The sequence below is a fragment of the Coloeus monedula genome, assembly GCF_965178545.1.
Source record: "Coloeus monedula genome assembly, chromosome: 17".
NCBI lineage: Eukaryota > Metazoa > Chordata > Aves > Passeriformes > Corvidae > Coloeus > Coloeus monedula.
The window spans coordinates 7,798,378-7,810,494 of NC_138797.1; the positions used below are offsets into that span (position 1 = coordinate 7,798,378).

Here is a 12,117-nt window from a genome sequence, read left to right on the forward strand (position 1 = left end):
GCCGGAAGCGGCGGCTCTGCGGCAGGAAGGGGGGGTGTCATGGCGGGTGTCGCGGAGGCGGCTCGCAGGGGCCGAGGCGGCTGAGGGTGCACTGGGGCCGCCGAGGTGGTGGTGGCGGCTCAGGGAGGTGCTGCAGCCCTGGGGCTGAGGGAGCGCCCAGGCTGCGGGAGGAGCGGTGCCGTGCGCGGGCCCGGTGGGCTTGAGTGGACTCCGTGGCGGGGGAGCGCAGGGCCAGGCCCGGCCTCTCCTCGGACTCTCCCGTCGCCTCTTGCCGCCTGTTTCCAGCAGGAGCATCACCCCGGTGATTTCCGAGGGAAAGAGCGGGACGGCGGGTAGATGTCGCTTCTGCGGGCGAGGACTTGTTATCCAAAAGTGCTTGAGTAAACTCTGAATGTGTTTTGAGTTCGTGGAGAGGACGCGGGCAAAAGCGCCTTCCTTGTGCTGACAATGGATGAAGAGAGTCTGGAAGCAGCGATCCAGACCTACAACGCCCAGCTGGAGCAGGTGGAGCTGGCGCTGGGGGCGGGCCAGGATCCATCGCAGCAGTCGGACCTGATCCAGCTGCAGGAGGATTTGAAGCAGCTGATAGAACTGACCGAGTCCAGCCTGGTGGCTGTGAAAAAGAGCAAACTTCTGGCCACTTTGGACACAGATGCCTCCTCCTCCTCCCCAGCAGGTCTGCCGGGGCAGGATTCCCATCTGGAGAGTTCTGCCCAAGATGAGGAATATGCTGCTTTTCAGGAAGCCATTGCTGGGCTTGGAACAGATGAGGCTCCAGCTGATAATGAGATCTCCTCGGAGAGAGAGGGAGAAACTGGGGATAAAACCAAATCAAAGTGCAGTGAAGAGGAGGAGGAGTCTGAGAGAGAGGAGGAGGAGGAGGAATTGAGTGGTATGAAAGTTAAAGCCCCCTACTACAGCTCCTGGGGGACCCTGGAGTACCACAATGCCATGATTGTGGGGACAGAGGAGCTGGAGGATGGCAGTGCCGGGGTCAGGGTGCTCTATCTGTACCCCACCCACAAGTCTCTGAAGCCATGCCCGTTCTTCCTGGATGACAAGTGCAGATTTAAGGAGAACTGTCGGTAAAGAGAGAGGGGTGGGAGGGGCCTTGTTCCAGAGGGATAAACCTCCTCCTAAAGTGCTCTGTGTGGCTTTCTCACCCAGAGAGATTGTGCCTTAATGTTTTTAAAGTGTGCTGTGGTGGGCAGTGGCATCAGTTTGGCTGTTTCTTTAGCTAGTGCACAGATGAAGTGGGACATCCCATGGGGAAGCTGCAGAGGTGTTACATAACTGAGTGGATAAATTAACTAATTAAGTGTTTTAAAATAAAACACCCGAGTCTGTGGATAGGGCTCACATTCCAGTTGCACAGGGAGGTTTTATAGGCTCCTTTTTTTGGGGATCTTCAGCAGGATCAGCCTGAGTGGTCTGTGAAGGTGCTGAGCTGGAGCCCTGCCTGTCTCTGGTCCTGTTTATCCCCAAAGCCATGAACTTTTTAACTGGATGTGTCACTAGCAAGGCAGTTAAAGTCTCTGGGGTGGGATGCATTCCTTATTCCATGACATAAATAACATGTTTAAAGTGAAACATGAACAGCTTTGTAATTGCAACAGCACGTGGTCAAACGTCCCTAGTTATGGTGAAGGTTCATCACTGCTGACACTCGTGTGCATTTCCTTTGAGGAGGGAAGGGATTTTCATTTGAAAACTCTTGTTCCTCCTTCCCTGCAGGTTTTCCCATGGTCAGGTGGTGTCCGTGGAGGAGCTGCAGCCGTTCCAGGAGCCCGACCTGAGCAGTCTGGGGGTGGGCTCAGCCTGCCTGGCCAAGCACAGTGACGGGATCTGGTACATGGCCAAAATCACCGGTGAGGGGGGACAGGGGCTTTCCCGGGGTCCAGGGGGAAGGTGGAGGCTGAGGGTTATGTGGATCTAAAACTTTGCTCTTGTGGTTAGTGACAGAAAAATGTAAACTATGTGGTTGTGGCCCTGAACTCAAAATCTTGACATAGCTGAGGAAACAGTCTGAGTTTTGTCAGGCTAGAGGAGGGAATTGGCTGGGAAACAGGAGGTATAAAGAGCAGGAATGTGGAAAGGAAATGACTACGAGGTCATTAACTGCTCCAGGGAAGAGGGAGGTGCTGCAGGAATTTACATGTAAATTAGGTGAGAATTGCAATAATCTGCTCTGTTTAAACAAAAACCAGGGGAGCTGGCCCTGCCCAGCAGCTGCTGATACAGGCTTCCTTATGTCTTGGGAAGAGGGAGGGTTTATTTCCTCTTTCCATATTTCTTTTAACTGTTATTAAGTCAGAAGGGAGCGAGTCTAACTTCTTTTTAATTCCATTTCTTAACAGCCCATCTTTCTTGATTTGTAGAGATAAACCTTTGGGTATCAACACAGGCATTGTGGAAATAGCATTTCATTGTAGTGGGTGCTTCTCCCTCCCAGACAGAAATAAAAATCACTAATTAAACCCAGAACCTTTCAGAACCTGTTCCTTGTGCCTCCCCCCTGTCCCGTGTTGTTCTGCTGGAGCTCACTCTGGTTTAGCTCCCTGTGTGCTGGGCACTGACTGGAGCTCCCGTCCTTGCTGTTCCCTCTGTAGATGTGGACAGCGGTTACTACACGGTGAAATTTGACTCCCTGCTCCTCAAGGAGGCCGTGGTGGAAGGGGACAGTGTCATTCCCCCCCTGAGAAGTGAAGATGCTGCTGAATCTGATGAGTCTGATAGGGACAGTGTGGATGATTCTGGTTATGCCAAAGGTAAGGGAGTGGGGAGGGTGTGAGCAAGAGCGACTTGGGATTTTGTTCTGCCTTTCTCTGGGACTGGCTGGCTGTCCTAGAGCTCTCACTGTGAGTGTCTCACCTCTGATGAAGAGTAGTTGATCTCTTTATGTGTTCCTGAAAGATTGAGAACAGTAATTAGCTGTCATGCTGCAGCTGCAAACTAAAATCTTTGTTTTATGCAAATCCCTGGGCTAATGAAGGCTGGAGGTTTCCATGGGAACTTCCCACACGTGGAAGAAGAGAGTGTCATATTTTAGAGTTCCAGGCTCTGAGCCTGTTTCTTACATGTCTGGCTGAGCTGAGTTCATCAGTGAATCATTTCCTCATCCCTGGGAACTCCATGACTCAGGAGTATGAGACCCAAAGAAATGGGAGTGTTGGGTCCTTCCAGTGCTCGATGAGGCTGCAGGAACAGCCATGCCTTGTTTTACTGCTGAAAGGTGACACAGAGTGCCCAAGTGACTTCTTGGAAGCTGCACAGGCAGCACTGTCACTCTGCTGGTGCCACAGCTGCATCATAGGGACAAAGTCATGTCCTAGAGCTCTTTACATTTAACCTGACAGAGATTATTGGATCCTAGTAACACAAAACTAACACTGTGGCCTGGAGGAGCCTCGTGCCAGAGACAGGAGCTGGAGGCACGGGATAAGTATTAGGTGCCACTGTGCCAAATTCTACTCAGATGTGTACATTAGTCCGTATCACCATCCTGGAAGGAAGGAAAAGGGTCATAAAACTCCTGGGTGATTCTGCCTGGAACTGGGAGGTAGTATGTCCATTAAATCAAGTGAAATCTCTCATTTCAGTCACTCCCTGTGCAGGTGTTCATGGAAGGTGACAATTCAGTAGGAACTAAGTAAGGCTGGAGGAATGACCAAATGTTTTTAAGGTTGGAGAAGTGAATTGTACTGCCCTGTGAGGGCTTTTTGTACGGTGTGGGTGGCCCACACAGCAGCTTTATTTGTGATTCCTGTTTCACTGATTCTCCCCTTCTGTGCCACAGTGATAGATTCAGGAGTTCCAGAGAACGGGGAATGGATCCCTGCGTGCAGCTCCTCTTTCGGTGGCTGGGAGGCCCATACTCGTGGCATTGGCTCCAAACTGCTTGTTCAGATGGGATATGAGTTTGGAAAAGGTAAGGGGAGAGGGTGGTCCTGGAGCTGTTAAGAAAAACCCAATATTTTGGATGAAGCCAGAACTGTGCTGTGCTGAAGGGCCTGTTGGGTGAGACTCTAGCAGGGTGATAGATCACAGCAGTGTTGGAGGGAAGAGGGAGGACATTTCATGGAAGTACAGGCTTGTGGGGCACCAGCCCCTGTATGGTAATGGCAAACTTTGGAGGCACTTGGAAGCACAGTCAAGTTCATAATCAAAGCCGTGAGAACGTTGTGGAGTGTTCAAAGGCTGGAGGTGGAAGTGAGCTGATCTGCAAAGCTTCTGATGTCTGTGTTAATGCGTCTCCTGGCCTGGACACAGACTTCAAAGCCTGCTGAACTTGCTGCTCCCACCCAAATTGCATCGAGCCTTGGGGGCTCTGGGAGGGCCTCTGTGTCTCCGGTTCTCCCAGAGGAACCAAACCAGTTTTAGGTAGAACCTGGCTTGAGAAGCTGAGGATGTGAGGCTGAACCCAGTTTCACAGAAACCGGCCTGATGGATGGCCTCAGGCTTGGAATCATAAATCTCCTGCTGTGGAAGGCTCCTGGCCTGGCCTTTGCTGCTGCCCTTGGCTTGGACAGTAATTCTAAATTTTGGTACCTCGAAAGCCTCTTTGCTTGTTCTAAGCTTGTGACTGTCAGCGTGAGCTTGTGGTGGGAGGTGACTTGGAGAGGGGATGCTGTAATCACTCGGTGTCTCTCCTCAGGCTTAGGGAAGAATTGCGAGGGCAGAGTGGAGCCAGTGCAGGCTGTGGTGCTTCCTCGAGGGAAGTCCCTGGACCAGTGTGCTGAGGTGCTTCAGAAGAAGAAGCAGGGGAAGCTGGAGCCAGGTAAATCAAGGAAATGCCGAGCAAAGGGAGGCAGCTCTGGACAGCCGGGCGGCCATAAGGCCCCGCGCAACGTGTTTGACTTTCTGAACGAGAAACTGCGCGGGAAGAGTGCCGGGGACAAGGCTGGGGGGGTGGCACTGCCCCAGAGGACCAGCAAAGAGATCTACCACGCCAGCAAGAGCACCAAGAAGGCCCTGAGTGTCAGCCTCTTCCAGACCACGGAGAAGATTGAACAAACACAGAGGGACATCAGGGGAATCCAGCAGGCCCTGGCGCGCAACATCGGGCGGTAGGAAAACGTTCTCTTTGGGACCAAGTTCCTGGTGCTTCTGGGGAGGGGTGGGCTTGAAATGAGGTGTGGGAGGAACAAGTGAAATGTATCTGGATGAAACCTAAGGGGAAGTGGAGGAGAGAGTTTAGTGTGTGCTTCAGATCTGCGTGGACACTGGCAGATGTGTCTGGGGTCCTTTGACTGGAATTCGGGCTGTGGGGAAAAGAGGAGCTCTCTGAGGAAAGGTGCTGGAGTCCTTCTTGTGCCCACCTCTGCAGCACTGCTGTTGAGCATCCCAGGAGGACATTCTCTAGCCCAGATAGTGCTGAGCATGAGGTTATTCCTGGCTTTCAGCAGGTCCCTTGGGCTAATCCTACAAGAAAGGGCAAAGCCTCCTGGGATGGAGCAAGCCTTTGATCTTACCATGTGGGATGACATTGCCACTGTGCTTTTTGCTTTCAGGCACAGCATTGCTGCAGCTCAGCTGGAGGAGAAGCTGGCTGATGCTCACAAGCAGCTGGGACAGCTGCAGGCCCAGGAAGCCAGGCTGCAGCGAGAGCAGAAGAAAGCAGACACCCACAAGAAGATGACTGAGTTCTAGGTGCTGAGGAAGGTGTTGGATTGCAGGGATTGTCCTTCTGGTGCTCCTGGCCTCAGAGCCTGGGTGAGCTGTCCTGCTCTGCTGGGCCTCAGGCTGCCCAGACTAAAACTGGGCAAAAAAGCAGCAGTTTCTGGATGCTTCTGAGCTCTTCTAGGAGGGGGAGGAGTGCACATCCATCCAGCCCCGAAAGCATTCAGTGAGCTGGGCCTTGGATGAGGCCTAGCTACAAGGAATACAATTCTCTGCTCTCTTGCACACTTCTTTCCTTCATTTTCTCTGCAGTAGCAGCTCCATCCAGAGTCTGTGGGTGCTCAGGTGATAACACTGCTGGCTACAAACCAGCCGAGGGGGCTTGGACAGCCCCACATCCTGCCATCAACTGTGGCTTCTGTCTGTGGCCACTTGCCAAGCACAGGTGCAGGCAGGGTCCCAAGCACGGTTGGGTGAAAACATCAAAGGTGAAGTGCTTTAGCTGCTCTCTGCCTTCTGGATTTTACTATGGGATTTATCTGAGAACTCCATTTTTTGGGGGAGCAGTTCTTTGTAGCCCTAGTGTGAGGAAAAGAAGGAAAACTGACAGCTCAGAGGTGGGAACCAGCAGCCTGAAGCATCAGATTCCAGCAGTTTGACTGTAAGAGTATCCCAGGACATGCTGTAGCCAAACTCACTGGTTTGGCATGGAAAGCTGCCTGGTGCCACAAGTAGAGTGCCACAGCTGGGGGAATAAGCCAGCAGCATAACGGGATTCGCAACCTTGTGGTTTTTGCCACCATTAGTTGGGTTTTTCTGTCTGAGGTGGCTCACTGAACACAGGTCCTTTTACTAAAAAACCTCAGGACCCAGATCCAGGTTGGACAGGGCCCTGGATCAGCACAAAGAGCAAGATCTGTGTGTGCCCAACGTGCAGCCCTGCAGTGGGAGAGCTTGGGGTGGGGCTGGGCTGGGAGCAAGCCAGGCAAGCCAAATACCCTTCCCTGCAATGTGGAAAGTGTTTGGACAAGAAGGATGTCCTCTCCCCTTAGTTACATTCTGCGTTGGTGGTGGCCAGTCCTTGCCTCAGAGGAGATGCTGGTTTCATTATCTGGTGGTATTTTTGCATTGTAAAGGCTTTTTTTTTAAAAAAAGAGTTTGCAATTCATGCCAGTATCTTAAGGGCACCATTTTTTTTTAATTTAATGAACCATTTTCCTTTTATTCTGTGAGTCATTTTTCTAAAGAAAAGGTTCTTTTAGTACCTCCTTTTTTATCTATCCCTAAGAACAGATTAAAAAACAGGCTGTCAGCCTGGACAGGGCTGTGCCTGCTTGTAGGGTCAGGCTGCCAAAGGAACCAGAAAATCTGAGACTGAAGAAGATACGATCAGAGCTGTTCAGGTCGTGTGGGATTTCACATTGCTGCAGACACACTCAGAAACGCAGTGAGACAGCAAAACCGAACAAGATGAACATCTTCAGGAAACCTGTGGGAGTGAGCCTCTGCTCCTGAAGAGCACCTGGATCATGCTGTGATCTTCGTGGATGTGGGAAGTGGCATGGGCTGCCTTGGGCACTTCAGCATCCATTGGTTCCTCTTGGGATTGGCTGTACTGTCCTCATTGTTCTGAATTTGTTTTCTCCACACACGGGGCTCAACTCAAGGGTTTAACAATGGCCCTTCCCTCACAAATGACTCTTTGTTTCTCACACTTGAGTGCTGAGTGGTGACAAGGATTAATGCACCCAGCTTAGCATGGATGCTTACTGAAGTGGCCCATGACTGGAGAGCTGAGCTGGGCAGAGAAAATGGGGGGGTTTATTTTGTGCTCTGTTTATCATCATCTCTTTAGGAACTGGGTGTATTAGCCCCGTGTCTTGGCTAAGTCTTATTTTGACCCTTCCTTGGGATCTCCACAGCCTGACTTGCCAGGCTCCTATTCCAGCGGCTGCCACCTCTCACCCAGCGCAGTTCACGTCCCTGATGAATAAAGTTGGTGTTTATTTTTCCCCTCTCTCCTTGTAAGGCGTTGCTCATTTGCAAGGTAATGATGATCTGGGGCGCCCCGTTCTTTCCTTATACTGCCCTGAGCTGCCGGAGGAGCCGGGAGGAGCCGGGCGGGGAGCGGGCGCGGCAGAGGGTGCTCGTGTGTGCCGGGAGCCTGCGGAGCCCGGGAGCCGCGGCGCCTCCCGCCCCGGCTGCGAGCACAGACCCAGCCTACCCCGGGGTGAAGCCACCACCTCCGGGGCCAGGAAGCTGTGCCGTGTGTGCCCCGCGTCTGCTCACAGCCGGCTGCTCCTCAGAGAGTGGGAGAGCTCACATCGGGATGTTGGAAATGTGCAGGAGCCCCTGATTGGGACTTGCTGTGGGATAAAAGAAATGAAGTTCTACGGGCTGGCTGGCAAGGAGAGCGTGATCAGATTCGTGTGCTCCACACTCACTGGATTTTGAATTCCTGCAAGTAAGTGGTGGTGGCTTTCCTGCCTGGGAAACGGGGAATCTGCAGCTAAACCAGAGGCGGAAATTCTTTAAACCCCGCCATGTATATAGAAGTTGCAGCGTTGTTGGAGATGTTGTTGGGGCTGGATAGACTGGACAGGCAGGATTCCTGCTCTGCTCTGGGAAGCCTCAGCTGGGCTCAACTTTATGAGTTGTGCTCCAAGCTGTGTCACTCCATGCTTTGTGCTCTGCAGCTGGGCTTGAAAGGGAAGAAAAGGTGGTGAGCTTGGCAGCACTGCTGGGATCCCATGGCTGGAGTCTGGAGGCTGAGTGGGAGCTGATTGCTTTTGGGATAAATTAATTCAGTTCAGAGGTGTGTGGCATTGTGGAAATTTCCAGTTGTATTGTGGGTAGGGGGACAGGAGTATTGCTGGTGTGTGCAAGGGGGAAATGCTGAGCTCCTGGTTATGGGTGAGGAGGCTTGAGAATGTGGTCACTGAAATGCTGTCTTCTGTAAACCTAAGATGATGTACAAATACTTCATTTGTGGCAAAAAAAGCCACTGTGGTAGGCAGATGATTTTCAAGAGGACACATCTCCTTAATACACCCATCCCGTAGTGTGGAATGTGGCTTCCCGTAACAGCAGCTCCAAGCTCTCCACTGGTCTCCTGCTGTGGCTCAGCTCTGCAGAAAACCTCTTGAGCAGGTTCTTGCCTTGGAGGAGCATTTTTCTTCCCAAGTGAATGTTCAGCAACTAGGGAAGGGTGGGAAGAAAGAAAAGTGTTGAAATGGTGTCAGCCTCGAGCAAAGCCCTGTGGTGTGGGCAGACAGTCATTCATCCAAAGGTTTTAAAGTCATATTTTCTCAAAAGCCACTCCAGCACATGAGCAGCAATCAGAACTGCAGCTAGAAGTGTGCATCCAAGTTTTCAGACATTTGGGTCTGGCATTTAGAAGCATGCTTGGCACCTTCTAAATCAAAAGCCTCAGGAGGTGTTTGACCATGAAATCTCATTACAGAGATGAGCGAAGTGGGTGAGATCTTGTGCCTGCTTTTTTGAAATAGTCTTACAATTCACAAATTGCACCCCATGGTCTAGAGCAGATTCAGTGTTGTGACTAACTGTAAACAGCGCTTTCACTTTTTGTAATTGAAAAGAAAAAATCCATCTACTTCTGCTTCTTGTGCCTTTTTTGAAGCACAGCTCCCTGGGGTACCCAAGCAGAGTTTGCTGCAGCCGTGTGCACAGTTGCTGATGGAAATCAGCTCAAAATGTTCCTCCTGGTTTCGTGCAAATAGGCTTTGAGTAGCTTTGCAGACTTTTTTCTTGCAACCCTGCACTGAACACTGTGTGGTTTTATCAGAGGAGATGAATCAGAGACCAGGCAGAATTATCAGCAGCAGCCCTTGGCTTTGCAGTGAATTTAATCTTACTTTCATGAAGCCGAGATGAGGAAATTGCACCTTTTCTAGGACTCACAAAAAACTCCCACACCATGGAGTAGCAAACCATCTGCCTTAAGGGTGCCTGTGCTTGGGTGTCACACACAGGGGAGTGATCCCTCCTCGGAGGGCTGTGGGTGTTGTCGCACGTACTCAACGGCTGTGACCGCCCTCGTCTTCAAAGCCACCTTGGCTGGCAGAGCCGGTGCCTTACGAAACGCTGTCTGCTGAGTCTCCTGCCCCGGGAGCAGCCCCAGGACTGGGAGATCAATCGATAACTTTATTGGCAGGAAATTCGGGTGTAGGTTTCAGAAGGTCTGGCTGAGACTTTGCCTTACAAAGCTGCTCAGCCCTACCTGACTGCCTTCAGTCAGGCACTGGGTTCTGCTGGCAAATCTGTGATTTTGGGAGACCCAATGTGTTGTCCTAAGAAGTGGCTTCTCCCAGTGGCTGCTGAGCCTGAGTACTGAGGAGCTTGCATTGGGCAGTTTCACTGGTCAGAAATCCTGGAGTGACCACCAACCTGCCCTACAGAAAGTAGGCCAGAAGAATTCCTCCGCATTCATTTCTACTCAAGAAAGTCTCTCCCTTCAATCTTCAAAATTCAGGGATGGAAAATCCCCCTGCTGTGGGATAAGCTGCCCCATCTGTGCCTGCCTCAGCATGCTGAAAGCTTCCACCTCGACTCCAACATCACACCAGCTCCGACCATCGAACCTCGTTAGAACTTTGTCTGCTCAACTCCAGAGCCTGCTCAGCTCTGCCCTACTCCTGCAGCCCACGATTCCATCACTCTAATGAGCTGAACGAGTCCAGTGAGGAGCTTCAGGCTCTGTCTAACGCACTGGCCCTTTTGCAGGTAATCCGTATAATTAGTGTATGCTCAGACAGAAAAGCTGTGTTGTCTAATTAAAACGTTGTTGGAAAGGGAACAGCCTCCCCTTCCCAGCTCTGATCTAAGCCAGTCTGTCCAGCCTGGTTAGTCCTTAAAACCTCTCTGTCTCACTTTCTACCTTGAAATAATTGCTCTCCAGGGTTCATGCTTCAGTCAGGGCAGTTTCCAAAGGCATGGGAAGTTCTTAGATAAAAGGGTGCTTTCAGATAAAAGGGTGCTGCAAATGGGCAGAGACCTGCTGGTTATTGGGGTAAAAATGTGCCAAAGATGCTGCTGTGTGACTGGGGGTGCAGGGGAGAGGGGAGATCCTGCGGGTCTGCAGTAGCTTCTGAGATTTACACAAGGCAGGGTGGCTTCTCACCAGAGCTCATCTGGGCTTTGTCATCCGGATGAAGATACGCAAGAGGGTGAGTAAGGGGTGCTCAGCATGTCCCACTGGATCTCTGGGTCCCCATCTGTGCTGGTGGAAGCTGTCCTGCCCAGCTGTGCCCAGGGACCCTGCTGCTGGGCCCATCTGGATCAGCTACTGCGGCTTCTTGGAGCTGTGCTTCACTCCAGGAACTGCCTCCATCTCCTTTCGGATCAGGCATTTCCTGGGTGTCGGTGTCAGGCCAGCCTTTTTTTGTAGAGCAGGGTGCACAGAGCTGAGCTGTGCAGAGCTGGGAGCCGCAGCTGCTGCTGACGCTGGTGCAGCTGAAGGGATGCCAGCTTTTGCTCTGGGTTCGCAGTGCACTGGCAGCCGGGCAGGGACAGGGATGGTGGCATGGGGATGGTGACACAGGGGTCAGCAAAAGCCTCCTGGGGAAGGTGGTGATCCTGACAGGCTGGGGAGCATCCGTGCTTTGTGTCAGGCTCCCCAGCACCCTCCTGCCTCTGCACCTCTTGCTCTGGCTCTGCTGCTGCCGCAGTTTGCAGGGGACGGCTTTTGCCTTGAGGAAGGCACAGGGACAAGGGCTGGATTTGGGCAAGGCACAGATTTAGGCAGACGAAAGGGATGGGAAGATTGGGTGTTTTCTGCTCTGGTGTCACAGCAGAGAGCAGCTGCAGACCTGGGGTTGTGGTGGCACAGGGAACGTGGGGTCTGTGTGAATCTGCTGCAGGAGGAGCATGTCCTGACGCATTCTGCTGAGCCCGGGGCATGAGGAGGGAGAGGAAGGAGAGGCTGAAGCTCACCCTATTTCCAGGAAGTTGAGTCATCCTGCCTGTCCTTTCTGGCCTCCCCTATGCTCAGGAGCAGTGTCACCCCCATCCCGCAACCTGGGGTACTGTCCCCGTGTCCCCAGAAGGCATTCTGGCATTTTTAGGGTGTCTCCAGAGGATTTTCAGGGCCCCTGGCCATCTCCTTTTCACCATTTCAGTAGCAACTTGTGAGCTTGAATCCTGCTGGTTTTGTTGGATTGTTTTTTTCAAAAGGAACCAGAATCTGAAGTTTTCTCCTGTGGTGGCAGAGTACCCACTGCCGAGTGTCCACACTGGGCTGGGCACTGGAGGTGTTATGGTGACCCTGGGGAGGGCAATCGCTGGCCAGAAAATGGGGCACCCAGTGAAATGTCCCCGTCCAGAGCATCCAGAGAGACCCCCTGCTGGGGGATTGTGCTGCAGGGGTCCCTCAAGCCCTGGGGGTCATTGAGCACCATTTCGTGCCGTGGTGAGCCCAGCAGCTCCCGGCTGAACCCCAGCTTGTGTTCTCTGTCCCCAGAGCTCGGCCCTGCAGTG

The 12,117-nt window shown here is 52.3% G+C and overlaps 1 protein-coding gene across 1 annotated transcript; it reads left to right on the plus strand.

Moving 5' to 3' along the window:
* The first annotated feature begins 34 nt into the window (after positions 1 to 34).
* ZGPAT (zinc finger CCCH-type and G-patch domain containing) lies at positions 35 to 7,636 on the plus strand. The gene is made up of 6 exons (XM_082292942.1): positions 35 to 1,085; positions 1,735 to 1,868; positions 2,610 to 2,768; positions 3,797 to 3,928; positions 4,655 to 5,066; positions 5,511 to 7,636. The coding sequence occupies exons 1-6, from the start codon at positions 448 to 450 to the stop codon at positions 5,647 to 5,649; spliced, it is 1,614 nt and encodes a 537-aa protein (XP_082149068.1). The 5' UTR covers positions 35 to 447; the 3' UTR covers positions 5,650 to 7,636.
* Positions 7,637 to 12,117: the final 4,481 nt, after the last annotated feature.